At 51.2% G+C, this 23,670-nt stretch overlaps 9 protein-coding genes across 9 annotated transcripts; 6 read left to right on the top strand and 3 right to left on the bottom strand.

The window, feature by feature from the left end:
- Positions 1-643: 643 nt before the first annotated feature.
- On the bottom strand, positions 644-1,839 carry CABS01_02637 (zinc-binding dehydrogenase; the record flags this gene model as incomplete). Its single annotated transcript, XM_060536015.1, has 2 exons — positions 644-1,557; positions 1,626-1,839. 2 exons carry the CDS (start codon positions 1,837-1,839, stop codon positions 644-646), a joined length of 1,128 nt encoding a protein of 375 aa, XP_060393927.1.
- Positions 1,840-4,683: 2,844 nt separating this feature from the next.
- On the top strand, positions 4,684-5,406 carry CABS01_02636 (uncharacterized protein; the record flags this gene model as incomplete). Its single annotated transcript, XM_060536014.1, has 2 exons — positions 4,684-4,935; positions 5,014-5,406. 2 exons carry the CDS (start codon positions 4,684-4,686, stop codon positions 5,404-5,406), a joined length of 645 nt encoding a protein of 214 aa, XP_060393926.1.
- Positions 5,407-5,900: 494 nt separating this feature from the next.
- On the top strand, positions 5,901-6,143 carry CABS01_02635 (uncharacterized protein; the record flags this gene model as incomplete). Its single annotated transcript, XM_060536013.1, has 1 exon — positions 5,901-6,143. The coding sequence occupies one exon, from the start codon at positions 5,901-5,903 to the stop codon at positions 6,141-6,143; it is 243 nt and encodes an 80-aa protein (XP_060393925.1).
- Positions 6,144-6,563: 420 nt separating this feature from the next.
- Positions 6,564-8,554, top strand: CABS01_02634 (cytochrome P450; the record flags this gene model as incomplete). Its single annotated transcript, XM_060536012.1, has 7 exons — positions 6,564-6,830; positions 6,900-7,070; positions 7,122-7,206; positions 7,269-7,776; positions 7,838-8,004; positions 8,059-8,456; positions 8,510-8,554. The coding sequence occupies 7 exons, from the start codon at positions 6,564-6,566 to the stop codon at positions 8,552-8,554; spliced, it is 1,641 nt and encodes a 546-aa protein (XP_060393924.1).
- Positions 8,555-9,070: 516 nt separating this feature from the next.
- On the bottom strand, positions 9,071-10,105 carry CABS01_02633 (uncharacterized protein; the record flags this gene model as incomplete). The annotated part of the gene is made up of 2 exons (XM_060536011.1): positions 9,071-9,858; positions 9,922-10,105. The coding sequence occupies 2 exons, from the start codon at positions 10,103-10,105 to the stop codon at positions 9,071-9,073; spliced, it is 972 nt and encodes a 323-aa protein (XP_060393923.1).
- A 1,356-nt stretch (positions 10,106-11,461) lies between these two features.
- CABS01_02632 (uncharacterized protein) lies at positions 11,462-14,469 on the top strand (the record flags this gene model as incomplete). The annotated part of the gene is made up of 7 exons (XM_060536010.1): positions 11,462-11,579; positions 11,648-12,377; positions 12,429-12,586; positions 12,645-13,008; positions 13,067-13,417; positions 13,494-14,128; positions 14,192-14,469. The coding sequence occupies 7 exons, from the start codon at positions 11,462-11,464 to the stop codon at positions 14,467-14,469; spliced, it is 2,634 nt and encodes an 877-aa protein (XP_060393922.1).
- Positions 14,470-14,720: 251 nt separating this feature from the next.
- On the bottom strand, positions 14,721-16,469 carry CABS01_02631 (uncharacterized protein; the record flags this gene model as incomplete). The annotated part of the gene is made up of 1 exon (XM_060536009.1): positions 14,721-16,469. One exon carries the CDS (start codon positions 16,467-16,469, stop codon positions 14,721-14,723), a length of 1,749 nt encoding a protein of 582 aa, XP_060393921.1.
- A 3,233-nt stretch (positions 16,470-19,702) lies between these two features.
- CABS01_02630 (Zn-dependent hydrolase) lies at positions 19,703-20,581 on the top strand (the record flags this gene model as incomplete). The annotated part of the gene is made up of 1 exon (XM_060536008.1): positions 19,703-20,581. The coding sequence occupies one exon, from the start codon at positions 19,703-19,705 to the stop codon at positions 20,579-20,581; it is 879 nt and encodes a 292-aa protein (XP_060393920.1).
- Positions 20,582-21,328: 747 nt separating this feature from the next.
- CABS01_02629 (uncharacterized protein) lies at positions 21,329-23,506 on the top strand (the record flags this gene model as incomplete). Its single annotated transcript, XM_060536007.1, has 4 exons — positions 21,329-21,717; positions 22,093-22,135; positions 22,199-22,370; positions 22,428-23,506. 4 exons carry the CDS (start codon positions 21,329-21,331, stop codon positions 23,504-23,506), a joined length of 1,683 nt encoding a protein of 560 aa, XP_060393919.1.
- Between the last annotated feature and the right edge of the window lie 164 nt (positions 23,507-23,670).

Here is a 23,670-nt window from a genome sequence, read left to right as displayed (position 1 = left end):
TCTTGGGTGCGGCTTTTTGGTTTAGGATTGGCTGACCGGACGAGAAAGTGGTGCGATTCTTTGGCGCCCATATGAGTAAAAGAAAAGGAGTTCAAGGAGTTTAGAGATGGGCTGCTCAAGCCTTGAGCCGCTCGGGAAGATTGGCCCTGGCCTGGGGGATAAATGCAACGGTGAGTTGGGAAAACCACCGTCTCCACCATGCCCCCCGGATTGCGGGGTTCTTGCATTACAACGAATGCAACATTATTCGCGCGTTTTCTTATCAGAGTCTCGCGTGAATGGTCAGTTGACTGCTCGTAACTTGTTGACCAATCACAAAGTCCCGGTTTGTTCGGGGTCCTCTAGCTTAAACGCGAACTGATAAGTCGGGAAATGAGCCGAAAGAACCCCGGCTTGGCTTGGCTTTGTTGGGTGCGCACATGTTTATTGCTGAAGAGGTTGTTGGAACGGGACGACTGGAGGCTCAGATCAGAGGTCGGCATTGCGATGAGGCTCTGAGAACGGCTTGAGTTCAGTTAAGATGATCAAGCTTTGTGAGCATATGTATAATAAAGTAGGGTGATACCTACGTTGGATTTTCTTTGTTTCGAGTCACTATGACGATGGTCATAGTATGAGCTCCATAAAGCCCACGGACCATGGTTCATGACCAGGCAATAATTGGCTTGACAACGTCGCCGCGCTTCATCGCTTCTACAGCTGAAGCAAAATCGCCGTGTTCAAAGACTTTGATCAGCTTCTCAACAGGAAACTTCCCATCTCTCCACCACTGAACCATCTGAGGAACGTACTCGGCAGTGTTGACGTGCCCCTGAACCGCTCCAAAATACTGCTTTCCGCTGACCATGAAACTCTGCATGTGAAGCGACAGATGTGACTCTGGCATGCCAGTGCCAACCTGAATGATCTTCCCCATGTACCGCGTTCCTTGAACTTGAGCTTCGAGCAAAGGCGGGAACGCGCTGGTGTCGATGCAAATGGTTGCTCCAAGCCCCTCAGCCACTTCCTTGATCTTCTCAGTCACCTGCGCCATTTCGAGCCCAGTCGTATTGATGATGTGCGTAGCTCCTAGTGTCTTAGCCAGCTCGAGGCGAGACTCGACTCGGTCGATTCCGATGATGGCCTTGCACCCTTGGTTCTTTGCTGCAATGACCGCCGCCAAGCCTACACCTCCCATACCCGCGATGGCGATGCAGTCCTTCGGACCGGCCTTGGCGACGTTGATGACGGTTCCGCTGCCTGTCTGGAGACCACATCCAAGCGGTGCTAGTATTCTCAGGTCATCCCGAGTCAGTCCGAGGCCGGCCGCATTGACGACGGACTTGTCGCTGACGACGGTGTGATGGGCTAAGCTGGACTGGCCGAAAAAGCGCCCGCCTATTCCGTCCGAGAAGACTGGCTCTCCCATGAAGTTGATCTCGAAGAACTTGGTGCAGTGAGATGGCGGTCCCGTCTTGCAGACGTGGCACTCTCCGCAGTATGAAAAGGAGAGGAAAACGGCGTCGCCGGGCTTGACCTTCGTCACGCCATCTCCGACCTGAACCACGTATCCAGAACCTTTGATACGAGTTAGCGAACTGAAGCACTACGGCTTTTTAATTGGCTTAAAGTACAAGATCACTTACCTTCATGTCCCAGGACTCGAGGGTAGTAGACTCCAGGAACTCCCTTATCATCGGGCGTGTTACCGCAGTGTAAGTCTGTGTGACAGATACCAGAGGCGACAACTTCAACAAGAACCTCGTCTGAGCGAAGATCTCGAAGAGTGACTGGTTCAATGGCCCATTTTCCTTCAGAGAAGGGGCCTCTGGCGACGATGGCTTCCGACTTGAATGACATTGAGAGGATCAGACGTCAGAGTGTGTCGTTACAGGGGTGATAGGCCAGTTTCCTGATGGTTTATCAGGAGGAATTCGAAAGTGTCAAAATGTGTCACTTTATATCGAAAAACAAGGATTGCATGAATTGTATTTGTCTCGGAGTGATGGACGTAGAAGAAGGACCGGGGAAGATGGAGGTGCGGGGTTGCATCGTGATGATAAGCGCCATGCATCAACATCTGCACCCCAACTTCTTAATCAGGCAATCCCCGCCGCCACCGAATTAGATAAGGCTATTACCACATAACTCCGGTTGAAGGAAACTTCTATCTTGAATCACAAGCAAAATCGTTGTCTGAAGAAGATGTTGAGGCATGCAACTTGGGCAGAGGAGCGAGATAGTTTGTATCTGACGCAACCAAGAATTTCGAAATTGTGAACAGCAGACTTCCTATACAGAAACATGTAAGGATGTCCTCGTAACGTATATGTCGTGCTTGAAAGGGAACTCATAAACCAGGAAGAGTTTGATCCCGAGCACCAGCTATCATCCAGATGATAGCCTGATAGGAACCTTGCTCTAGTAGGCTATAATAGCAGCAAGTCTAACAGGCTGGGGCCTGTACGTTGAGCACATTGAGCCGAGAATACAACTAACACATACCTTATACCAAATGACTTGAATTCAGGCTTGTTCCTTTTCTACAGGTCGCTGCTAAAGTGTCCTCCTAGTATGTCAGTTTTCTCTAACGAACTTCTCAAGGATACGGGCTTGGCGCCCTGTCGCTAATCCCTCTAGAACACCGGCATCGGGAAGAATTACTGTCGAGGTGATATCCACGATTTACTTTCTTCGGGAACAAGGTACCTAGAGGTGATTGTCACAGTCGGTCGCTTCCCCTTTGTCTAAAAGAAAGACGCGAGTATTCGATGAGGAGATTCAAGTTCCATCGAGATAGTATTAGCCGCAAGGTGATGTTTGGGAAAACGCCAGCGATGTACAAATCTGACAAACCTGAGTTCATAAATTTGAAATCCTGATCAATCGTCGGCCAATGCTGTAACCTTCGGACATGGATTCGCGGTGCTCTAGACTCAGAATCATCGCAAATCAACGGACAACACTGGGTGGTAGCAACGTCAATCTGCGTTCCGGTCAAAACGAACTTATGCCATCATTTCCTTCAAATTTGGTGTAGTCGGTTCTGGTACACGAAACCGAAGTGCGCTCGTGGCTGGAAAAGCTTTTTGTTTACAAAAGGAATAAGCTTCGGTGTATGCCTCATGGAATGATAGACCTGTTGAACATTGTTGGAGGACGGATTGCGACCTTGAATCAAGACTGACCGCATCAATGTCGTTGTTTCTGTGACATGGATACAGACGATGTATTAACATAAAATAAACAAACAAGTACTCTCCATCGATGTCATAGCCACAGACGGGTTCTTGACCAACGCCCGAATGTATTATTGCAACATCTTGCTTCGCCGTGCGACTTTAGACGTTCAGGTCGGTCTTGCGACCAAGAAAGTGGAATAAAAAACTCAACTCGTTTTCGAATTCGTTGTCGCTCGTGCCCTTATGCAGTGATCGTGACAACTTGGTTTCGCTGACTAACCTGATCAATTGCCTGATGGTGCTTCGTCGACAGACGCGTTTGCGCGCCGCTGAAGTTAGGCTCCCTGTCCAAACTTACTTGCCCTCAACATCATGATCGACGTCAAAGGGGGCCCAAGGAGGATTGATGGTCACGTGATGGCTTTGCTCGAACTGTATCGAGTTGCACCTCATCACGCCCCTGCTGTGTGGTTTGCCTTGTAAACCGCGAGGTAAATGCGCATGGGGATCATCCGATAGGGCCAGACACGCTCCCTGACACTCTGAGCGTCACCTAAGTTTACTAAGAAACCCCCAAATATGGCAGTCCATTCGCCGTCTGAAAGTCTCAAGCTGCCCTTCGTATTTCTCGCATGCAATCATACCTCCGGACGCTCAGTAAGCTCGTTCATGAGTCCTCTGTTACGGTATACCCGGGATCACTGTTTCCATCCCCATTTTAGGGGTCTTTCCTCCTAGCATACCTGAGTCAAGCACCTGCGGGATCACGAGGTTCCTGATCGACAGCTTGCAGAATGACGACAGGGGCGAAGTGGCTGTCGGTCTTTAGTGTGGCTTATGCAAGAAGGGAAAGGTGGCTGATCAGATCAACAGCGCTAATTAAGGGGCTGGCATTTTGCTTTTGCAATTGTTTGAACCCCAAAGGTCCGAATACCGACACCTGATCGTAGAGACCAATTGTCCCAGGACAACTGGCTTAACTTGATATCCTGCTTATTTTACATCGTATCCCAGACACAGCCAGGCAGCATAGTCACATCGCTTAGCATTCTGGAGCTTGTCGTCATTGTCTCTTTTCGACGCCATGATGTCTTGCCCTCGATGATTCAAAATCAAGATCGCACAGGCGGGTAACGGCAATTAGCGTCATCCGCTTGCGGGGGCAAAGCTTCAATTTTGCCTTGGCGGCCTCAACCCCCCCTTCTCTCAGCCTAAAATCCTGCCCCGTCCCGATGCTCCCGTGCTTCTATAGGCTGTTGAGTTAGGCAGGAACGCGCCGTTGCATGTTTAGCTCCGGCTTTGGAACACCCAAGTTCCTTCGCTTGCGGGAATGGATCATCTCACGAGAATGGCGTTCGGAATGAGGCCGTTTGATGCCTAGAATCCTTTCAGGGGCAGTTGTTATAAAATCTTGGCAATCTGCCGATACAGAGGTTGAGCGAATAGAGCCTCACCTGCTGCTTATCTAACTCCTTGTGTCGATCTATCACATTCAATTGCTTTCAGGATTCAGTCGCTTCAGATGTCGTCACTCGCTAAGTTTATCGCGGCTGCGGCCGTTGGCATCACCATGTCACCATTCGTCTCAGCCGCTGAGAACGTCACGGTCAAGGAGCTTACCGGCGGCTGCTCCGCGTACCCGGGCTACGACGCTTCTGCCGGTCAAGCGGGGCCGTGGTCGATCCAAGTAAAGGATACCGACGGCGGCGTCCTCGACAATCACGGCCTGACCGCCATTTACTCTCGCGGCTCGACTGGCATCCGATGGGGATACGTGAGTTCACATCCGGGCGCCATCACCTGATTGGTCACGTCTAAAGTCAAGTCACATCACTAACCATACTCCTTTCAGATGGCTGCACTTGACAGAGCCGCTGTTGCGCAGGACCCGCTTCAGTGTGTCGATGGCCAAGGCATTCAGGGCCATGTGCCCACTGGCGTCTCGGGCTACACCTGGGAGAACCTCGCGGTCGCAGAGATTCCGTACGACGCTCTACTCATGTACTTGGTCAACGGCACCGAGGTCAAGCCGTACTCGCATTACACGCTCAACGGCACGCAGATCGACGGGGTCTTCTTGGGCTCCGAGGGCTACACGACGTGGGGTTTCAAGAAGGAGACGACTTCTGATCAAGGAACATTTTGGGAGGCCAGATTGTTGGGCGCCAACAGTGAAGATCCCTCAACTGGCAAACCGCTGTTCGATGGGGAGATTACTGGCTTTCTTAAAGTTTATGACTCTTGAACTCTCGGCTTAGCTCTCCCGGTGGGAGATGCCACCACATCTTTAGGCGTAAATTAGGGAGTTCGTCGAGGCAAGTCATCCGACATGTTGATATTCCAACTCAAAGGGCCGAACACACCAACTATCCGGTCTTGGCCAAACCTACTACGTGCTATCGTTTCTTCTTTTTCTTCCACCACGTTTTCATGTTCATTCTTTCATCCAATGATGTGCCGCTTGGGCCGCGGATGAGGGCCAAGATGCCACAAACAGAAGGTTTCGAAACATTACAGATTGTCCACACTTGGACCGCATGACAGTTAAGGGCGGCCTCTATTCGCCAGTGAAAGAGAAACCGAGAACATTTCAGGCGCTTTCTGTGCGATGTGCACATTGGCAACAAGGAAAGACTTGCATTTTGATGTATGTGCCCGAGACGAGATCGTCTTCTTCTGCCTGATAGAACGAGTCGAAGTGACTCGAGGAGCCCTCCCTAAACCTCTAGAAACACATCGATGCGACCAGGCTTACAAGCGACGTTGCGTCATACCACGTCGCACAGATCGCTTGGTATCCTCTTGACGATCATACTCGCGAATACGAAACCGGTAACGTCGTTTACTCTCGTTTACACGGGAACCTCACTCGACGAACCTTGGTTCGGACTTTTTCGTCAGTCCGCTTGGTCAAAGCCCTCACACTATCTTCGCCCCTCACCCCGCGTTTTTGTTGCCTCTGGTCCCTTTGTCCCACGGTAGCGCTAATTTATACCCATGAGATCTGATTCTTCTTCGTCCCGTTGATCGGCGCAGGGGGTGGTTGGTTGGGGGAGAAGACAAGATGTGAGCCATGCTCACAGCCTACCACCATCTTTCTCTCTTTCCCCCGGCCGGTAGTTGGGCGGTTCCACCCGGTTTCGCAATCCGCGGGTAAGTTTCACGCCGGCTACTTACTAAATTATGCTCGTAGTTTGTCTCCCGTCGGCTGTGTTGGTGGCATTCGTCACGGCTCGTGGCTGGGTCCCCAGAACGTACTTGGTTGTTGCTGTCAAGCTTGCAGCCAAGGGGACTTGATGGAGGGTACGGCGAGATTATATTACATCCTTATGTCCCATCTCTTTCTTGAGTCTAATTCTCTTGTCCGAGCACACCATCATCGCAACCCGTCAACCACCCAAGATGTCGATGTCGATGCTTCCCAACGTGAACGCTACAGCAGGTGCTGAGGTGGACGGCGCCCTCTTTATCGAAGTAGCCCAGCGATGGCCTGTCGCCGCCACTGCCCTGTTTGCATGTGCTGTGGCATATTTGCTCCAAACAGTCTTGAAGAGTGATCCATGGGCAGATATTCCTATGGTAGGCACAGAGTTTGGAGGATCCGAAGCCCGGCGAAAGCAGTTCATGAATGGCGAGGCCAGGAACCTCTACCTAAGAGGATACAGAAAGGTACGGCAGACACCAGCAAGTCCCAATGGTGAACATTTTGAGTTAACCGGACATACGCATAGTTCAAAGAGAGAGCTTTCCGGATCACCACCGCAAGGAGTAAGCTCCAGCCTCTCAATAGCGAAGATCACCTGTACTAAGTCACCAGAATCGCCAAATATTGTCGTCGCCCCGAAGTTCATGAACGAGCTGAAGAGGCTTCCTGATGACGTTCTCAGCTTCAACCGGGCCATCGAAGAGGTCAGGCTAAGAACATCTTACAATAACGAGGAAGCGCTGATGAATCCCTAGTCAATGCACGCGAAGTACACAGGTATAGACACCGACATCGCGTTGTTGCCCCACACCGTCAAGACTGCTTTGACACCAGCTCTGGGTACGTCATATCTCTGTGACAAGGTCTTGTAAGTTCCACTAACAATGTTAATACCTCAACAGTCCGACTCAACCCGATCATCGCCGACGAAGTCGTCGAAGCTCTGCGAACAGAGCTCCCCCAATCATGCGACTGGAACGAGGTCAAGATCATGGACAAGATGATGCGAGTCATCGCCATGGCCTCAGGGCGCGTCTTTATCGGACCCGAGCTCTGCCGAAACGAAGAATACCTAGACGCCGCGATCAACTATACCCTCGATCTGATGAAGGCCGTTAGAAAGGTTGCTGATATTGCTCCGTGGCTGCGCCCCTTCTTGGCAGCAAGAACGTCGGAAGTCAAGCAGGTTCACCACCGGATTGAGGAGGCGGACAAGTTCCTGAGACCTGTGGTGACCGCAAGGAAGGAGGCCGAGAAAAGCCCCGACTACCAAAAGCCGGACGATATGCTGCAATGGATCATGGAGTCGCAGAAGAAGTTTGGTGAGAAGAATGATAGAGAGCTTGCTAGGTACCAGCTGGGTATCAGCTTCGCTGCTATCCACACTACAACTGTCACCACGACCAATGCGTAAGTATCTGGACATACGATAGCCAAGGCAACGTGGATAACGCTGACGAAGTGAATCAAGTCTCTACACCCTGGCTGCTATGCCTGAGCTGATTCCAATGCTCCGGGACGACATCCAGCAAGCCTTGGCCGAGAGCAACGGTGTCTTCACCAGCGGCGCTATGCAGAACATGAAGAAGCTGGATAGCTTCCTCAAGGAGACGATGAGATACTATGCACTTGGTCCCAGTGAGTGTACAGTCTCAGCTAAGTAACTAATTCAACAACTAACCATCTGTACAGCATCATTCCAGCGCAAGGTCTTGAAGACGTTTGCTCTATCGAACGGCCAGGTCATTCCTGGCGGATCCGTAATCGAGTTGCCTGTAATTGGCATCAACAACGACGATGAGATCTTCCCGGACTCCGAGAAGTTTGACGCCTTGAGATTTTACAAGCTTCGACAAGCCAAGACGGAACAGGAAACCGGCTCGAAACAGGCCGAGGTTGTGGCAAATGCCCAGTTCGTCAGCGTGGGGCAGACCAGTTTGACCTTTGGTTACGGTCGTCACGCATGCCCAGGCCGCTTCTTCGCTGTAAACGAGATCAAGATGATCATGGCGACGACGCTGGCCAACTACGACATTAAGAACGTAGGAGACAGCAAGGAGCGATACAAGAACTTGGAATTCGGCGCAATAGTAAGTGATTAAGGATCCATCGTGGGAGGACCAGCCTGCTAATAAGTTTCTAGACTCAACCGGACCCCAACAGGAAGGTTCTGCTGAGGAAGCTTTAGTAATGACGGAACTTCATAACAGTCACTGATTTGTCCATCGGTGTAAGGTAGCATATGCGCAACGCACAACATGGTAATTGAAGACTTTGGAAGTTGAAGCAATGCGTGTGGCCTGGGTACTCCTCGACTGACTGCATATCGTAAAGAAAGAAAAAGTAGATTTCTGGGACTGTCTCAATGGATTCCTGGTACATAGTGTGAGATCAACTTTGCTTTCTATCCATTTACTCCAAGGCATCAACGTATACCTTTCGTACAGAATCCCAAACCCCAAACCAGATGTTATGTAATCCTACATGTTTCATGAGTCTATCCAGGCTTCTTCGCCAAAGAACAAAGGGAAAAGAACCCTAGAAGGGCAAACTAAAAACAAAAGAAAAAGACCCCAGTCAAGTGACCGGATCATAAGCCCAATCTCTCCAATTCTCTTCGCTCGGCTTTCTTGTTCCCGCTGGTGCCACTGGAAGCTCTACCCTCGTCTCTCGAGTTTCTTCAACGCCGCCTTGTTGATTTCTTTCACCTACGAAACCCCTGGTTACCGGCGACTCCTTGGTAAGGCTCGTACCGCGGGTCTTGGTATTGTTGTTGTTGCGGCTTCGGGTATTGTCCGCTTTCCATCAGGTATCCCTCGTTGAGGACCTCGGAGCTAGAAACTTGCTTCAAACCGGTAGCCTGATGGTTGATGACACGACTTGGGTGGAACCAGTTGAAGGACATAGCTGTGATGCCCATCAGTGTCGCATCAAAGATGTAGATGTACATCTCCTTGGCCTGTAGCTCGCTGTCCTTGCCTCCCACGTATTCGGCAACTCGGAAAAGCGAGCGAACCATGATGAGTAGACTGGTGCCGTAGAGAACGTAGAGGAGACCCTTCCATGGGGTTTGAACTGTAAGGGACTTTGGTGCCGGGTTGCGGGAGAGGCGGAGGTGGAAGACAAGAGTGACGATGATGAAGAACCCAAAGAAAAGGATCTGAATGCAGAGACCGCCGACGATGATGTTTTCGCCGAGCTTCACATTATCGCTGTTCTTGGCAGTCGCCAACATGCCACCACCTCCAGACTGTGCGAAGAATGACAGCACATCTCCTAGCACGAAGACCTTGGTCAACCAGTTTGGTCTGATCAAAGAGTATCCCCCGGCATCGAGAAGGTTGATCAAGCGACCGAGAACCATGTAGATCGACGCGGCGAACAAAGCGGGACCAAGGAGGAGAAGGATCGACTGGATAATGTAGGGGTTTTTGGTGTAATCAGGTGCTTCGCCCGCAGACATGGCTCGGCCAGCGTATCCGACTGCTTCAACTAGGGAAATGTCAGCCGAGTCATGCTTGGGGATGGAGTTGTGTTTGGACTATGATAACTTACATATGCACCCAATCACAAAGGGAATAAAGTACCACGTCTTGCGTCGACATAATTGCCAGATGTGTAGCATACAAGAAACCCCAAACACGATAATGAAGACGGTTGCCGCTACCATAGACGGCTCATAGTGGTAAAAAACGAAGCCGGTGGAGGCACCATCTGTTGTGGTGCTGTTGTCCGCCATCGTGAAGTCCTGAGTCTTTCCTTGGCGCAATTAGGTAATATTTTGGCTTCAAATTGAGTTTGGGCGGGCCGAAAAGTTTAGCTTGGTCGTCGGAAAGAGAAAGCTTCAATCCCAAGGCGATAAAGACTGTGTTCCGTTCGTGTAAAGGCTGTGGGCGGGCGATGTAGAAGCTTGTTGATCGTGTTCTATTATCATCCATAATCGGTCCAAAGACCTCGATATAAGTAAGTCTTTACGTTCATCTTTGAATTCTTCCCCTTTACCCCTTTGTGTTTGCATACGAGTGTTGCTGCGATGCAAAACAGCCTCAACACGAAGAAGCCCCCTGGCGCTAGGCAGACTGAGCCTCTGAGGGATGACATTTGCAGATTTTCAGATTGTACGCGGAGTATTAGTAGGGCTGAGCCACGTTGATCAAGCACAATGCGGTATTCTCCGTACGCGTATGATACCAATCCAGCCATTGGCCAGAGGACGAAGCCATAAATCCCGGGAGACGGTGCCTAATCCGGCGAAATGTGCAAAGTCTTTGCGGCAGTGGGCAGCGGTCCAAGTTTAGAATTCCAGACTAGCGACGGTTCTAGCGACTCACAAGGAACGATCTATCCGCGGATTCTGTGTTGGTCGTATACGCGTATTCGTCACCATGGATGCGAGACAATGCGACAACCCGCGGGTCGACAGTGAACCAATGACACGTTTAAGGTTGTGCCCACTTACATTGACTCATAATTAAGCATCGACTGGCGCCCCCATCGCGTATCGCGACAACATGTCCACACCCATGAGATTTTTATGGCCCCGATCCGACGGGTACTTGCCGAGTCCGCGGCTCCTCGCAACTGCATATGCCCAAAAGAGCTTGAAAGCCTTTACAAACACGGTCTCTTTACGTGGATTCGCAGTTCGGCGCGTTGTGGCGCGGCTCAAACTACCGGCCCTACGAATCCTAGTCCCCTTAGCACTCCCGTTCGGCTTTGCCCTACGGGTAACCCGAGTCAGGTACGAGATATGCGACTAAGGCTACAGACTACGGAGGGGTGATGTGGCGGCGTATGATGTAAGTAGTAGGCGGTAGCTGAATATTTGATAAGTTGGTTTGACTCCCAGGCTAAATTCCTCGAGACCCCTCCCTAGTTGGTGATTTCACGTTTAGGAATTGACTTTTCTTTTGATCGTCTTGAAAACATACCGTGCTCTTGCCCCTTTCTGCTCTTGATTGATTCGGCGATCGTTCAATATTTTCCTCTTCGATACCCATTTTCCTTTTTCTAAGTCGACATTGTGTACTGCACGACCATAACTTCACCCTCGTCAACCAGAAACCCACCCCTCAGCCTACTTCGAGAGTACAAGATGTCGAAGCGAAATACCATCAGAATGATAGAGGATGATCCAGTTCCTCAAGACTATCTCCCATCCTACGAGACGGCGATCAACGAGGGACTCCAGCAACATAGCGAAAGCGTCGGAAGTAGGAACCCCAGCCGACCCATCTAATAGCCCCTTTGAATACATCCTAATCAGAGAAAATTACAATAGCGGACGGTAGAATTAACGTAAACCTCGATTCGCGGCTGGCGACAACCCTCGCCCGCTTTGTCCCCGACTTCAAAGACCCAGCCCAACTGGCACAAGCAGCAGCAGCAGAGGGCCCCCCGCCAGAGTACTTCGAAGCAGCAGAGCGCTTCGCCGAGAAGAAGACGTTCCCTGTCAAACTCAACATCGTCATCCAAGTTGTAGGAAGTCGCGGTGATGTCCAGCCCTTCATCGCGCTCGGAAACGAGCTCCAGACGTACGGCCACAGAGTACGCGTTGCAACACACGACGTCTTTGATGATTTTGTCCGCAAATCCGGCCTCGAATTCTACCCCATCGGCGGTGATCCCTCCGAACTGATGGCCTACATGGTCAAGAATCCAGGCCTGATCCCGAGCTTGAAGAGTTTGAAGGGCGGCGATATTCAGAAGAAGCGGAAGATGGTAAAGGAAATGCTGGAAGGGTGCTGGAGGTCTTGTATCGAGCCTGATACACAGACTGGTACACCTTTCGTGGCGGATGCAATCATTGCCAATCCGCCGAGTTTCGCACATGTCCACTGCGCCCAAGCCCTGGGTGTTCCGCTACATCTCATGTTTACCATGCCTTGGAGTAGCACGAGAGCATTCCCGCATCCCTTGGCCAATCTCAAGTTTGGAGAGAAGGGAGTTGTTGACCAGATGACGGCCAACTTTGTATCCTACAGCGTCGTTGAGTGGTTGACATGGCAAGGGTAAGCAATTGTCTGGCTGTCTTTGGTCTCTCGTGCTGATGATTATTACAGCCTCGGAGATGTCATCAACGATTGGAGAAGGACGATCGATCTTGAAGAAGTGCCGTTTTCCGAAGGCCCGGTTCTCGCAGAGTCGCAGAAGATTCCATTCACATATTGCTGGTCCCCATCACTTGTACCAAAACCCATCGACTGGCCTGCCTATATCGGTAAGACATATCCATTGCGCAAGACTGTAGGTGGATCTGGTACTGATTTCTCGCATAGATGTTTGCGGCTTCTTTTTCCGCGAACCTCCTCAGTACGAGCCTCCCACCGAACTCGCAAACTTCCTGAAAAATGGACCGACTCCCATCTACATCGGCTTCGGCAGTATCGTCATCGACAACCCCGACGAAATGACAAAGATCCTTGTCGAGGCTGTCCGCGCAACGGGAGTTCGCGCAATTATATCGAAAGGCTGGAGTAATCTGGGAGGTATTGATGCTGATGACATCCTGTTCCTGGGGGACTGCCCCCACGAGTGGCTGTTTGCCAACGTTGCGGCAGTGTTCCACCATGGTGGCGCCGGGACCACGGCTTGCGGCCTCTTGAACGGAAGGCCAACCACAATCGTCCCCTTCTTTGGCGAGTGAGTACTGGAGAGTGATATGAGGGGTCCCATTCAGTTCGAAACTAACAGTTTTCAGTCAGCCATTTTGGGGAGACATGGTTGCCATCGCAGGCGCTGGGCCAAAGCCTATTCCACACAAGCAGCTTAACGCCCAAAACTTGGCTGATGCGATTCGATTTTGCCTAACACCGGAAGCCGCGACCGCAGCTGGTGAACTTTCGGCCAAGATGAAGACTGAGAATGGTGTGGCCACAGCAGTAAAGTCATTCCACGCAAACTTGCCCCTTGAACTACTTCGGTGCGATGTTTTCCCCAACCAGCCGGCAGTGTGGGAGTTCAAGAGAGGAAAGAAGCATGTCAGACTATCGAAGCAAGCTGCGGGGATTCTTCTTGACCACCTCAAGATTGGCCAGAAAAATATGTCACCGTGAGTGCCAATAACCTTGAGCGTAATTCGTCATTGCTTAGTGTATACATGTACTAATGACAAACCCGACTTCTAGACACGAGACGAAAACATACATCATCGAGAACCGGCGGTGGGATCCCGTCACAGGCACCGTTTCCTCCTTGATGGGAGTCGGATACGGCATGGTCAAGGGTGCCACTGACATCGTCGTCAAACCCGTCCAAGTCTACAATCAACGATCCAAACTCAAAGCCGCAGAGATGGAAGACATTGAGAGGAGAAGCGCCAGAAGCGTCTCCAGCTTAGACGTCCAGACGCCGCCCCGATCCCCGAGTCTGGCGCCTCCGCAATCCGACGCTATCGATCGACCCCGAAGTGCCGGCCGAGGCTGCGGAAGCACAACAGGCGCGGTCTTCAAGGCATCGGCTTCCGGTGTTGGCACATTCTTCAAGTCTTACGGCAAATTCTACCTCGATGTGCCGCTGGCTGTCACGGAAGGTCTCCGTGAGGCGCCTAAGCTCTACGGCGAGAAGGTCGAGGCCCGCGCTCCTATTACAGATTGGAAGTCCGGCGCTATGGTCGGGGGAAAAAACTTTGTGACCGGAATCGGGGGTGGGTTCGCCGACTTGTTTTACCAGCCGTACAAGGGCGGACGAGATGGAGGTGCCGCGGGCGCAGCGTTGGGCGTCGGCAAGGGCGTCATGAACATGGCCACAAAGACGGCATCAGGTATGTATTCGAAGGTATTTCTTCCTGCTTGTCGACTCAGAATGCTAACCTTTGGTGAAACAGCCACTCTCGGGATTGTCGCGTACCCCGGCCAGGGTATTTACCAGAGTATTCGGACAGCAGTCAAGTCCAAGACCCGACAGAATATTGCTGCTGCTAGACGAGTCGAGGGCGAATATCTCGCCCGTAACATGGAGGTTGATATTCATCAGACACTACAGAGGTTCGATGAGATTTGCCGCGCCAGCGAGAAGGAGAAGAAGGGCAAGGAGCGTGAAGGTGCAAACTTTTTTGATTTTGGAAAGAAGGGAAAGGACAAAGATACCCATGCGACTTTTTAGATAGAGAATAGAGTGGCTCACGATTTTCCAAACTCAAGTGCAGGGATTTGGGACTTGACAGTCATTAAGTGATCTATTCAAGGCCGGCTGACCGGGTATCAAACTTCGCCAGCATCATAGCTACCATCTAGTATTTAGATTACATGTAAGAAAGTTATACGCGCACATTATTCTAGAATCTACGTTGGATGGGATCTTTATCCCCACTTCCAAAGTCAGTCTCCCTCCATCTGATGATCCATTGACCATGATTATCTCCGAGCCATGAATCTCATCTTCATAGGGTGTGCCGGTGGAGCTACTGGTTCGACTGGTGCCGCTGGCGCCTCTGCTGGAGGGTTGATTGGTGTGAACCCAATGGGAGGGACCTGATGAGCAGGGGGCGCAGCCTCAGTGGGAGGCGCCACGTGGGCTGGAGGAGCAACTGCCGGGGCTTCGTGAACGAGAGGGGCAGCGGCAGGTGCATGTACCGGCATGGCCTCAGCAGGAGGCGTATGAACGGGCATTGCCTCGGCTGGCGGCGCTGGGTGAACCGGCGGGGCTACCGGGGCAGGGTGCGCGGCCGGTGGAGGTGTATGTACCGGAGGAGCCATGGTGTGGGCCGGCGGGGGAGCTTCATGAACCGGCGGTACTGCTGGTGCCGCTGAGGGATGCACTGCCGGAGGTGGGGAGGGTTGATGGCCCAAGACTGGCGCTGCGATTGTTGTTGCGCAGTGGCTGACCGTCTGGGTGACATGGACCGTTTGATGGATGACTTGGGGAGGTTGTGTTCTGTGTACCGTCTGCGCAGGCTGAGGAACATGAACCGTCTCCTTGATGATGTGAGGAGGCTGCGTAACGTGGATTGTTTCCTTGACAACGTGGGGAGGCAAAGTGACATGAACTGTTTCCTTGACCACCTGCGGAGGAAGGGTGACATGTACCGTCTCCTTGACGACCTGAGGCGGCAAGGTTTGGTGGATTATCTGAGGAGGCAAGGTAACGTGTATAGTCTCCTTGACTGGAGGCAAAGTGACATGTACGGTTTCTTTGACGATTTGAGGCGGCAGAGGCGGCAGAGTCTCCTTAATTATCTGGGGAGGCTGCGTGACGTGAACCGTCTCCTTGATAACCTGAGGTGGTTGGGTGATATGTATAGTCTCCTTGACCACTTGAGGAGGCAAGGTGACATGGACCGTCTCCCGGACAGGAGGCAGAGTGACGTGAACGGTTTCCTTGACAATCTGAGGTGGCAAAGTCTCCTTGATGATTTGAGGTGGAAGAGTCTCCCTGATGATTTGAGGAGGTTGAGTGATGTGCACCGTCTCCCTGATGATTTGCGGTGGCTGAGTGACGTGGATTGTCTGAGGAGGCAGAGGAGGTAAAGTAACGTGTATCGTCTCTTTCACCACCTGCGGAGGTTGAGTGACGTGAATAGTCTCTTTAATCACCTGGGGAGGCTGGGTGACGTGTATCGTCTCCTTGATGACTTGAGGAGGTTGAGTTACGTGAACAGTCTCTTTAATCACCTGAGGAGGCTGAGTGACATGGATTGTCTGAGGGGGAAGGGTAACATGGATTGTCTCCTTCACAGTTTGAGGAGGCTGAGTGATGTGGACGGTCTCCTTGACCACCTGAGGAGGAAGAGTTTGGACCTCCTTCTTCGTTTCTGTGATGTGTATTGTCTCCTTCACCACCTGTGGGGGCTGAGTAATATGTACGGTCTCTTTGATTGTTGTCGGAACATGAACCGTGACGTGTACGGGTATCTTTTCGTGGATAGTCTCGATTTGGTGTATCGTCGTCGGGACGGGAACGTGGACTGTCTTCACTTCTCCCGGTAGCGTGACGTGTACCGTCTTGTGAATTGTTGTAGGAACATGAACGGTCTCGTGGACGGTGTGCACAATCGTCTCGGTCTTGGGCTCGCATTGCTGCTGGGCTGGAGGCGCTGGCGGAGGGTTGGCGGCTGCCATAGTCGACAGGGCGAGCCATGAGATGACTCCGTATCGTGTGAGCATCGTGTCTTCGTCGAGTAGTAAGGACTGTTTGAATAAGACTTGAGCTGATTGTCGTTATTGAGCAAAGAAAGAAAGACACAAGAAGGAATAAAGGAACGTATGAGGTCTGAACGAAGTCGAGATACCGGTCTCTGGATGAAATGAATCGAAGTAAACAAAATGTAGCCAAGTGATGAAATCACGAGATGGCTACCGAGAAACGAATGAAGACGGGCGCGCGGGTGAATGGAAGAGGTGGTGACAGTCCTGCTGATCACTGCAGACCAAGAATGGAAGGGGGAAAAGTCATTATATCAGGAGGGGTCTGGTTCATCGTCGCCTTGGCTGATGAACATGGCCCGCTGCTCGCAGCATCCGGTGCACGGAATCTCGGATGCACGGGTTGTTGTGATGGCACGTCTTTCTGGATCTAGGTCAGGTCTGGGCATGGGACTGTTGGAGCTTGGTGTGAAGGAGTCGCGCGAGGTATCGTCATTCGTGGAGTGCTGTGACGAGGGCCCTAGGCGGATGTGTAAGAGACGACGCGGTGCTCGATGGTGTCCATGGTGATGTTGGACTCAACCTGGCAGCGGTGAGCGTGTTATTCAAGATCGGGTACAAGTTGGACTAACAAGTCAGCTGCGTATGTCTTACCACCCAAGATGGGATCAAATGTCGCTCTGCCATCCGAAGAGTGATGGTACGGATCCGCAAGAAGGGATGAAAAACTAGGGACGCTCTGTTTTAGGTTTGCGGCTCTCGCAGGGGAGTATAGCCAGGGCTGAACCTGACGAGCAAGTGAGGTTGAAGAACACCAGGGCACAGGCAGTCGCGAGGCTTGGCCCGGATGCACGGGAGGCTTGGTATGCTTGGGGGCACAGGGGGTAGCTTTCCTCGCCTTTGTTGACCCCTTAAGATCAGAAGTTCTTGTCCGGAATCATATGCTGCCGTTCGTGAGCACGAAATCTCCTAGTTCTCCTCATGGCTGAGCTGAAAAGATGAAACTGAGAATCGTCGGATGATCGTGGCTCTGCAAACGGCTTCCAAGGCAGTAGGTTCTACAATGGCAAGTCGATCGCGATAATCATTCTTCCCAAGAGATCACCGTGATAGAATGTTGGTTGGCCAAGGCTCTTGGTGTTCATGCCATGATGGACACATTGACAACCAGGTAGCAAAAGTTGTTAAATCCCCTGGGTCGCCGCACAACTTTCTTCTTTCTTTGCGGTTCTGAAGGGTGAAGTCTGGTATCGCCTGAAGCCATACGGGAATGTTTTCTTCTCCACAGACATCCACCCCCACGAACGGAACCTGACACACGTCAGCAGCTATATCCTCAGGCTTTCCGAGGACGAGACGAACGTGGGTGGTGGCGTTCATGGATGATCGGGAAGCATGGTTCACTACATTGCAACGTTGGTGGAAAGCTCACCAAGCTTGCGAGTCCCAAGCTCCTAGTGCGTGTGATGGGCTAGTTGAATTCTCCAGGTTAGGCGATGCGAAACCCCCGCCAAGATTAAGCCCCTGTAAGAGCCACAATTGGAGATCGCGAGCAGACATAAAAATTGGGCTGTGCGAAACAAAATCAGGTGAGATTCCACTTGGAAGCCTAGCTGATGGACCAAACCAGGGCAACAGGATGATGCCTTGGGATGGTTCCGAAGTTTCGAAAGACTGACAAGGGGAAGTTGTCGTGGTGGTTAGCAGTCAAAAGAGGTTAGGTTGGAGAAATTGGAGGTGACAGAGGCATAGTTTGGGTTAAGCATTAAGGTTATTTTGTTAGTGACCTCATCTGGGGCCCGTCCGCCCCCCTTGAACGGTATCCCGGCCGCTGGTCGGCTTCGAGGTGACCCGGACCCCTTGCGAAGGCCACGCAGGGGTCGAATCTATGGGATACGGGTTTTTTCGCGCGGTCTTACATTATCATCGTTGACATCTGGAAATCAGTAGATACGACATTGCTCACGTTTGCTCAATGCAATTGTTTAGCATTATTAAAACCTTGTGAATCCCTGGTTGTCTTACGAAACTCGGCTACCCCTACGCTTCAGATGTACGAGTCAGACGCCAGCAAGAATGGAGAGAGCTGTCATAACGGTCGAATCGAAAGCGGAGATGGACTGTCCATTTCAGCGAAGCCATTTTCAGACACGGTTCAAAAGCTAAGGTACTGCCAGGAAGTCGGATGGTTGGCTTATGTTTGCTGAGTGGCAGCTCTCGTACATGCACTCTCTCGGAGTATTGAAGTGCATATTTCTACCACAACAGCTTGTACGTGCAATTGTTATTACATTTCTCAATCGATAGTTGGGTAAATGTACATGTGATCCGCCTTATGAAAGTTGAATGCATTCCATAAACATAAAACTTCTCAAAGTCGAAAGCTCAGGTCTTGCATATAGAGCCTTTAGCACCTAGACAGGAGTCAACACAGTGATCAGTCATGTGCTGTTGTTGTGCGAGAGCATTGGCTCTCAGTGATCGCACAGTCCCACCGCTGCATTATTATTAGTTTGACTTCATGATGTGCTGAATTGTCCCGAAGAAAAGTGCTTGGCCATTTACATGTTTCTACAGGATATCGCGGTGAAGATAGTAACACTTCAAAGATAATTGACATCAAACTCAGCAGTGCTACAGGTAACCTCATGTTTTCTCAGGCTACAGTGTCTTATCTAGCTCGGCTTCTAGCTCCCTTGTGCCCGTCTCAAATGTTACAACCTGGAGAAGTGGCGTTTGGCGGGGTCGTCGGTCTCAGAATCCGATTCCCAACCCATTTTGGTAGAACGGGTTTCGGTATTATCGACTATCCACCAGAACTTGGAATAGGAATTCCTTTGCACATATGTGCTGAGTTGCCTTTGATCCTCCCTTTGAGGAACTATGTCAGTGCGGCTTGTCAAGATGGGAGCTTGCTTGCAGTGCTCTAATCCCTCACATAATCAACCCCGCTTTGACTCTTGGTCGCTAAAAAAAGCTGACGACTTTTCCAGAGTTACTTCACTAGATCATCCATCTGATCTACACTGCTGCACTCAGCTTGAAAAAACGATTAATCAACATGCAGTATGCCTCGATCCTCGGTTAGCGTGATGGCTGTCTTCAAAAGGCCGATCGGCTTTGGGGCTGGCTTCCGTCATTCGATTAAAATAGTCAGTTAAACCACTGTGATATATAGAACTACTGCGCAGAAGCCACTCGCATTGCTGTGATCTCACCCATCATTCTGCTACAACAACCCGAGTCATATAGAAATGGCCGAGCTGAGATCCGCCGTCTACGTCGCACCGCCGATTCCCAGCAAAGTTCCTGGCTCGAACGCAACCGCAACATGGTCCCCAATCTCATGCACCCTCATCTACTCGGCAAACGAAGCTGTCTTGGTAGACACGCCCATCACTATCAAGCAGACAGAGGAACTCATTGCCTGGATCGAGAACATTGCACCAAAGCGGAAGCTCTCATACATCTACATCACCCACGGCCACGGAGATCACTGGTTCGGCATACCTCTCCTGCTGAAGCGCTTCCCGGAAGCCGTCCCCGTCGCTACGGTGGGAACCATCAAACACATGGAGCAGCAGATTGAAGATGAAGTCTTCAGTCAAATGTGGGAGGCCCGCTTCCCAGGCCAGATCTACCGCCCCTTCACTCTCGCACAGCCTCTGTCCCCAAAGAGTGGTGGAACCTTCAAGCTCGAAAACCGGTGGGAGTTCAAAGCTATTGAGTGTGGCCATACTGACACCTATGACTCAACCGTTCTCTGGGTCCCCGACCTTAGACTCGCCGTCTGCGGTGATGTAGTCTATGGGCAGTGCCACCAGATGTTGATGGAAGCCAACACGAAAGCCAAGCGCGAGGAATGGATCAGAGCAGTCGAAATCGTTGAGGCACTTGATCCTGCTTATGTTGTGGCTGGTCACAAGATGGCGGGTGAGACTGACGGAATCTGGCACCTTGCTGCGACCAAGAAGTATATACAGGACTTTGGAAAGATCCTCGAAAAGAACCCTAAGACTGAGAAGGAGCTGTTTGTGGAGATATTGAAGATGTATCCCGAGAGATTCAACCCGGGAGCCGCGCGTTTGAGTGCCATGGGTGCCTTCCAGGTTCCAAGGGAGTCACGTATTTAGGATGAGGTGCACGAGGGAATGATAACAATTCAGTGACGGTTGCCGTTACATTCTAAATGCGTCAACGATGATTGATTGATATGTCGTAATGTGCCAATTTTACGTTTTGAGAGTGAATGTCCGTCGCTATGCCACCGGAAGAATGAAATGCGACAGTAGAGTGGCACCATCTTGAGCTGGATAGCGCGATAATTCGTACGCCATTTGCGTAAAGGTTTCTGGTCAATTTACCGACGTAAGAGCAGCAAGTACTATACCGTTGATGTGTGTTTGCAACTCAGGAGAATTCCGAAAGCATCACCAGCGCGTCTCCAATATCTGCTCCTTGCCATGTATTTGTGATCCAGCATCAACTAATGTCGCGAACCTCGGTGTTCATAGATCCTGTTTGGCGTAATGATCGAAGACGAGTAGAGCATTGACACCTGATTGCGGGGTTTGCATTGCGAGGGCACATCGGTGTGACGTTTCAAAGCACCATCTCTTGATCGACGCTGGTTCGGAAGCTCTGATTACTGATATACATCGGCCTCGCAGTCGTGGCATGCACGGATCCCGTTCTGGAGCGGTGTTATCCCGCATCGGCCGGTAATAGCGAAAGCCGGCCGGCGCCTCGCCAGTCTGAATATCAAGAAGACTATTTGTGTTGATTAATGTATAATAAATACAAATATAGTTCGCCGCCAACCATACATATGTTAATCATCGTCAGCATCTTATCAATCAAATCAACAAAAACGATTCAAAATGCCTAAATGGGTCTTCAACTGCAACACCGGCATCTTCACCACCGCCGAAAAGAAACAAATCGCCGAGGGCATGACCAAACTCTACACCAGCGTCGGTCTACCCGGATTCTACTGCCACACGCACTTCATCGAGCTCAACCCCGAAAACATGTACGCCGGCGGCGAGACGCCCAAGGCCTTGACGACCGTCTCCATCTACCACATTGCGCGCGGCTTCGATACCCCGCAGGTCGAGGCTTTCTTCTTCAAAGCTCTGGATGATATACTGAGGCCCATCTTGAAGCCAAAAGGGATCGAATGGGAGTCTGGGATTTATGAGGCGAGGAGGGAGTTGTGGAGGATTAATGGGCTTGTGCCGCCTGAGACGGGGTCGGAGATGGAGAAGAAGTGGGCTAAGGAGAATCGAGTTACGGATGAGGAAGATTTGTTGAAAGTTCAGAAGCTTTCTAGATTGTGATCCAAAACATCGAAGCCTTGTATTAGGTTTGGGCAAAAGGTACTAGGCAAAGCCAAAGAATTGAGCTGGTCTCAATTCTCGACATGTAATAGTTGTCAAAGCCTTGAAATTGGCCCCCCTTACGTGACTCTCCAGCCATCTCTTGATCGGATAAATCAATACTTCATACACATTATCATTACTAAAACTTGCACGTAGCCTATGAAACGCAATCAACTTTAAGCTGTGGTAGTGGGGTCAGACCCAGGAGGTGCGGCCCCAGCACCTCCAACCACAATAGAGAAGACCACTGGCGTGTTTGGCAGGATCTCGGTCGTTGCAATGGACACGAGATTCGAGCTCGTTATGGTAGGTGTCGTTGTTATAGTACTGGGAAACGTCGTGGTGCTGGGTGTCTGAGGGTCTGAAGAGCTCGCCGGTGAGGCTGGTGAGCTTGACGGAGAGCTGGAAGGCGTAATAGACAGGGAGGATGATTCAGGAGATGAGGTTGCCCGAGAGGTGGTTGAGGCACTCGCTGGTGAGCTTGACGACGAGCTGAGTGTGGATAGGGATGTCGAGGAAGTTGGCGAAGAAACCGGGATAAGTGAATTGGGCAAAACCGTAGACGAGGAGGTCGACAATTGAGTGGATGATGAGGAAGGCGGGGCGGATGAAGAGAAGCTCGATGTCGTCGTGGACCGGGAGCTTGAAGGGGCAGTCGTGGACGAGCTTGATGCACTCGAACTAGAGATGGCGGGAGTCACCGATGGCGGCAGCGATGAAATGCTTGTCAAGGTGGTTGAAGGCAAGGTGATGACCGTGGTGGAGCTAGACGGCAGTACTGGGGGCAAAGTCACGGGTGTGCTCGTTGTGCTCGTGCTTGGGCTAGGTTCCGGGGTGAAGGTGGTCGAAGCAATCCTGGATGTGTTTGTGAAGGGGAAAGGCACCGTAAGAGAGGTTGACGTTGATGACGTTGAAGACCTTGTTGAACTACTTGATGAGCTTGTAGAACTTGAGGAGCTTGTGGTTGAAAAAGGCGAGGTTGATGGGACCGCAGCGCTGGAGCTGGAGCTGCTTGTAGTGCTTGAGCTTGTCGTACTGCTAGACGAAGATGATGACGATGACGGACTCATAGAGGTCGACGTGCTAGAAGGGCTGGAGCTGCTTGAACTACTGCTACTCGTTGCAGACGACGTAGGAGAGGGGGTGATGGATGAACTCGACGAGGAGGTTGACGAGCTTGTCGTGCTCGAAGACCTCGAAGAACTGGAAGATGTCGTGGAACTGCTAGAGCTTGAACTGGATGTAGTTGAAGAGATCGTCGAGTTGGAATATGTACTCGTTCTGGAGCTGCTGGGGCTTGAAGAAGGGGATGAGGTGATCGACGAAGTAGAAGACGAGCTTGTGCTGGTTGAAGTTGTCGAGGAACGCGTAGATGATGATGATGATGACGACGAGCGGGAGGAAGAAGATGAGGAGGAGGAGGAGCTCGTGGACGAGCTACTCGATGACGAAGTCGTACTTGTGGCCGTTGATGACCTGCTGGAGGACGTTGAGGTACTGGATGTCGTGCTAGTGGTCGAATTCCCACTTGACGACAACGACGACGAACTAGAAGAGGAGCTGAAGGAGCTGGTGGTAGTCGTTGTACTTGAGGTCGACGATGAACTTGAAGTAGTAGAGGTCGAGGACGAACTCGAAGATGAGACCCCGAGAGCCCTCACTGCAAACACCTCGTAGATGACAGTTCCAGTACTTGGACCACCACAGGAGTATCCAGTATCAAAGTAACAGGATGTCGTGCACAGGTTATCATCGGGTCCAGTCGAGAAGATGGGATTGATATCCTGAGAAGAACTCGGACCCGGGGTGGAACAATAGCACTGTTGATAACCGCCTATGAA

This window comes from Colletotrichum abscissum (assembly GCF_030869225.1).
Source record: "Colletotrichum abscissum strain IMI 504890 chromosome Unknown Scaffold_5.1, whole genome shotgun sequence".
NCBI classification, from domain to species: Eukaryota; Fungi; Ascomycota; class Sordariomycetes; order Glomerellales; family Glomerellaceae; genus Colletotrichum; species Colletotrichum abscissum.
The sequence above is the reverse complement of the archived record's forward strand: the minus strand, read 5'-3'. Positions and strand labels throughout refer to the sequence as shown.